The sequence below is a fragment of the Nanorana parkeri genome, unplaced genomic scaffold, assembly GCF_000935625.1.
Source record: "Nanorana parkeri isolate BGI_ZX_2015 unplaced genomic scaffold, ASM93562v1 scaffold583, whole genome shotgun sequence".
In the NCBI taxonomy this organism is placed as follows: Eukaryota; Metazoa; Chordata; class Amphibia; order Anura; family Dicroglossidae; genus Nanorana; species Nanorana parkeri.
Window position 1 is genome coordinate 792,641 of NW_017306851.1, and position 5,688 is coordinate 798,328.

Here is a 5,688-nt window from a genome sequence, read left to right on the forward strand (position 1 = left end):
CCCCTTTCCAAAACTCACCAGCTCTTTAGGCCTCATATTGTACAAAATGCGCTCGGCGTTCTCGCTGTCGTGTCGGCTTTCCATGATGGCGAGCAGAAGCTTGGAAGCGTTGTTCTGCGGGGAAACATTGCACAACATTACACATGGTTCACAATAAAGAGGACCTGTCTCCTGCACACAAAGGCAAACCTTCTGGCTGAGATTCTGAAAGCTGAACTCCAGGCAGATTGATGCAACTCTGTATTCATGAATACACCATTGTATGTATTTTTAAAAGACAAGCAGGGTAAGTGCCCGAGTTTGACCTGCAGTCCCTGTAAAGCAGAGCTCAGACTGGGAGTGGAAAGAAGCAGCACAAAAAAAAACTAAATCGGCTGTTCGGCAATGCTGATAGGAGAGAGCAGAGAGATGAGCTTATCAGTCTGCTGCTTCTCCTTTTACTGTCCAATCACAGGCTGGGGGAGGGACAAGACTTGCGTTGCTGAACTGCAGCAGAGGAAAAAAAAAAGCAGGTCTGCATCCCCTGCTGTGCTATGTTGCAGAGTTGTGTAAATCTCAGGACTTAAAGGGCAGAAAGAGAAATACTTTGACAGGTGAAGCAGTTTGAACAGCTTTAAGATGCTGCTCATTAATTGGTCCGCTATATTGTAATATTTAGAAGCCGGCAAATGTAGTACATCCAAATATGAGCGCCTTTTACTGCTCCATCCAGGTCCCAGGCCGGGAGTCATCCACACCTCACTGCAACTCAGCCCAAAAACGTCCGCACACTATGAATCCTCAGCAACTCTTTCTTCATTAAAGTCCAGCCGACAAAGTACTGTGGTCCCCAACCTGATGGTCTCCCACCTTCAACGCATTTCACCCTCATGGATCAATGGTATCATTCTATGACTAAGCCTGAGAAGGTGAAACATGTTAGTGGTTGGAGACCATCAGCTGGGGACCACAGTACTTTGTTGGCTGGATTTTCATTAAGAGTTGATGAAGATTCACGGGTTGTGGCCCTTTTCAGACTGAAGCAGCTTAGTCATTAAAGGAGAACTATGGGGTTAAGGCTTTTCCCCATAGTTCTCCTTAGGGTAACGGGAGGACACAAACTAGCGTCCTCCCGTCACCCTAGGCTCAGTATATAGGGAGCTACAGCTTGCAATATAGTGAGACGCCGCAGCTGAAGCGGATCCCGACAATTATGTCTGGATCCGCCCAGCTGCATAAAGGTACATGTGTCAAACTCAAGGCCCACCAGGCCATTTCCTAGACTTCTACTTTCAGATCTAGGTATTAAGTTATTACTAAAACCAGTGATAATGGAATGCAGTAGGCAATTATGATAAAGATTAGATACATTTATTAGTACTTAGATACCTTTGAGGGCAACCATAATGTTGATGCGGCCCACGATTAAATAGAGTTTGACCCCCCTGAGTTAAGACCTTTTTTTGTTCTCTGATCCCCCTCCTTCCTTATGGATGGACCGGGCAAATAAGAAGTCATAGAATGGATCCCAGCCAATCGTTCCGAGGAGAATCAGAATCTGATGGAAGCTACTTCAAATGTGAAGGAGGGTGGATGGCAAATGGGAGTGAGACATTACCATGTGAGTGATTGATACAATTAGAATGCGTTTCAGGGTCTCTCTTCTTCAGGGCAAATGGGTGGAAGACGACATGCAATCATTAGGCCAAGCACAAGAAACGCTATCGATATCAGAAATGTAACAGAATATCCGACATCGATATTGTTTCATCTCCTTGTCTTGATTTACGTGCACATACTTCATATACTTGTTCCGAAGAAGAGACCTCTACGTAGCACTGAACACAAACACCTCTCATTGGACCGTCTCACTGACTCCTCCTTCTGGCATGAGACCCCCACAGTTTTATCCGAGATTCCCGGAGCCGTGACGAGGGTACCTGAGGTATCGAGAATCATTTTTCACTACAACAGCAAGAATCTGAAGCTCTTCAGGATTCCGACCACTCCTATCCCCGTATCATCGAGACGCATCACTAAGATTCCATCACTTACATCTGAACTTCAATCATCTGCTGCAGATGGGTCACGGATACCGCAGTGCAATGCATGTCAGAGGATTGCAGATTGAAAATGAATGGGAACTAGCGGGAAAGCCTAAAGAGCCGTTCAACACTTTTTCCTTTTTTAAGAAATGAGATACATTGTAACTTGGAAAAAAATAAAATAATGCCCTTTCACATTAAAAATGAGATGTAGTCAGAGAACATAACAGAACAATTCCATAGTGCAATTAGGGAATGCATTGGAACAGGAAGTAGTCTTGCAGGGGCATGAAGAGCAGTCAACAGTCACCGTCATGATGCTTAGCACACCATTGCCACATCATGGTGCCCTGCACAAGACTGAAAGATTCAAGCTGCATGAGCAAAAAGCAAGAAAGTGACGTTACCAACTGCAAATAGAACACATGACCATATAGTCCCCATACTCGATGCAGATAGAGCTCCACTTGCCCATATACTCCCCATACTCGATGCAGATAGAGCTCCACTTGCCCATATACTCCCCATACTCGATGCAGATAGAACTCCACTTGCCCATATACTCCCCCTTACCTACTGCTGATAAAACTCCTTGCCCATATACTCCCCCTTACCTACTGCTGATAGAACTCCTTGCCCATATACTCCCCCATACCCACTGCAGATAGAAACTCCACTTGCCCATATACTCCCCATACTCGATGCAGATAGAACTCCACTTGCCCATATACTCCCCCTTACCTACTGCTGATAGAACTCCTTGCCCATATACTCCCCCATACCCACTGCAGATAGAAACTCCACTTGCCCATATACTCCCCATACCTACTGCTGAACTCCACTTGCCCATTTACTCCCCCATACCCACTGTAGATAGAACTCCACTTGCCCATATGCTTCCCCATACTCGATGCAGATGGAACTCAACTTGCCCATATACTCCCCATACCCACTGCAGATAGAAACTCCACTTGCCCCCATACTCCCCCATACCCACTGCAGATATTACTCGACTTGCCCCTATACTCCCTCATACCCACTGCAGATAGAAACTCCACTTGCCCCCATACTCCCCCATACCCACTGCAGATATTACTCGACTTGCCCCTATACTCCCTCATACCCACTGCAGATAGAAACTCCATACCCACTTCATGCCACACTATATACACACATATCTTAAATCTGCAACACAAAAAAAAAGAGATTACCGCTCGCCAGCATTACCAGAAACCAAAGTGGCGTCACCCACCACAGGCAGATCCCCATTGGTCCCTATACTAGTGCAGGTGCCATGAGCAGATCTCGTAAGCCAACCCCAATCTGCACACTGACAACTGTCACATCAGTCATTTTTTACCGTACATGGCACCTTCAGGCACAGAAAACCTTATGTAACTGGTTGAATTACTAAAATGGCCCCTTTGGGGCTGGGCTGGGATTCATCATCTGGGTGGGACGTAGAATGAACCGCGGGAGGAATGCGATTCAGCCTGGAGCTACTTTCAGGTGATTTCCAAACACACAAGGAAACACATTTTTATTCAAATCTAAATAACTGGTTGAGGTGCAGCGGTTCTGTGGAAGAGATCAGAGAGATGTGCTGGCGGTGTGGTGGACCCCAGTCCAGGGGAGCATTCTGGTCTTTGATTAAATCCCTACTACTAGCTCGGAGGCAGCTGCCCTACAAACCAACGGACGCCATAAAAAAAGGACCTTAAAGGCTGCGAGAGCGGCGAATTAAGCAAATGCACAACAACCCAATTTCAGCACCCCGCCCTCGGCCCACTTACCCTTCAACCTCTGCTTTTATAACCCCCGGGATCAGAGAAGCTCCTGAAACATGTTGGTTTTCACCACTGTGATGAATGACATCTCACTGGACTTAATTTTGGCAAACTTTGTTTCACGTTGGCCAAAGCAATACCCATCAGTATGGACCTTACCAGAGAACTAAAGGTCAGAAGAGGCATGGTGACACCCCAAGCACCCCTTAGCTCACCGAATTCTATCAAGAGGCCAAACAAAGCACAGACCAGACTTGAATGTGGACAGAACTGATTCAGCCATTAGGACATGTGGAACCTCGACAGCTGGCACCAAAGACCTGCACCATTTTCAGTTCCCAGAGACCTATAGTTGGCGTCTACATGTTGGGTCTTATACCTCCAAAGCCTTGGTTGCCTCCTTACAAACCCCCCCACCCCCCGGCCGATCAGGTGGAGTCGTGTCGTCAGACTCATACTGTTCCGTTTTTGTTGGATGTTGGAGAGTTAAACCATCCACCAATTTCTCTCTCCCCACCCCCCTTCCCTGAGGCCCAGGTAGTGCAGTATCCATAACCAACTTACCAGCTTGCCCACCTTCAGAATTCCATGGAAGGAAGTCTTGCTCTCCTGGTTTGAATTCTAATTTGCATTACAGGGAAATACAAAAATCTTCAAGAAAAACAACTGACAGAAGCAAAGATGGTGGTCACCATTTTCAAACCAGTGATCCAGTCCAGTGACTTTCCCAGGGCAGAGATGATGCCATCAGTCTGCTCAGTCTCCCCTTCCCCAGTGATCCATATAGAAAGCTCCTGATGGTACTAGACTAGACCTTCAGCTAAAAGGTGGGGTGCTTGAAGTGATGGCGTTTGATGGCACCTTGCCAAAACCAGATCAAAAGGGATACAAGCACCCCAGACATGTGAAGAACAACGACACAGACTTCTATACCACCATTTTGGGGCCTCGCAGGTTTCCTTTATCAATGAAACAGAGTAATTCTAGGTTGCCTTGAGAAAGGTAGCCTACGAGACCCCGAACCGTCAGTCTGTCTGTGACGCTGTTCTACCCAATGTAGAGTCATGTCTGGAGTTACGGTGACTTCCTATCCACAGTGATCAGACTGCAACATTGTAGCAAGGTCACAAGCTTTAGGGCAGGTTCGCACCATTTTCCGGACCAGATCTGGAACGCAGTGCATTGCGCTTCGCCGCGTTTTTGCTGCGGTCCGGAGCGTTTTTTTAAAAATGGGCTTATAAGTGCGTTCCAATGCATTTGCATGCGTTTTTGATGCCTTTCAGTGCATTCCATTCGGATACATTAGGATGCAGACAAAATGAGAACTGCAGTATTTTTCTGTCCTGGAACGGACCGCGCTGGTGTGAACAGAAGCAAGAAATAGCATAGGGATACATTAGGATGCATTCTGGGTCCGGAAACAATCTGGTCTGAAGATCTGGATGTGGTGGGAATGGGCCCTTAGAGACTACAGCAGGGGCTGGGCTGTCACACATTTGCCAACACAGCCAAGAAATGTACAGACACCAAGATTTACATGACTCATGTCTGAGCCGGTAATCTCAGTCCAGAAAGAAGATGGTGACCCTGGATGATGCCTGAACATAGATGGCACCATCCTTCTGGAGAGAAAACCAGATCAGGGCCTTGACCGGGTGAGTCATGTGATCTCTGCGAGGTAATAATTACTAGGATGCGTTACTTAATATAATGCGTAACATTAAATATATATACAGTATACGATGACAGGTCCACTTCAAGGATTAGGCAATCACGAAACCAGCTGGTTGGAATTAAAATTTAAAGAATCGCTTTTCATGTCTGACAAGATTGCTCTTTCACAACGACATTATTCTTCTGTCAGACACAACAACAGG

General features: G+C 46.5%; 1 protein-coding gene across 1 annotated transcript in view; it reads right to left on the bottom strand.

Moving 5' to 3' along the window:
* ITPR1 (inositol 1,4,5-trisphosphate receptor type 1) overlaps positions 1-5,688 on the bottom strand; it is a 104,632-nt gene that overhangs the window by 22,410 nt on the left and 76,534 nt on the right. Inside the window, 1 exon segment of the mRNA XM_018562545.1 lies at positions 19-114. Coding sequence (XP_018418047.1) covers positions 19-114 — 96 coding nt within the window.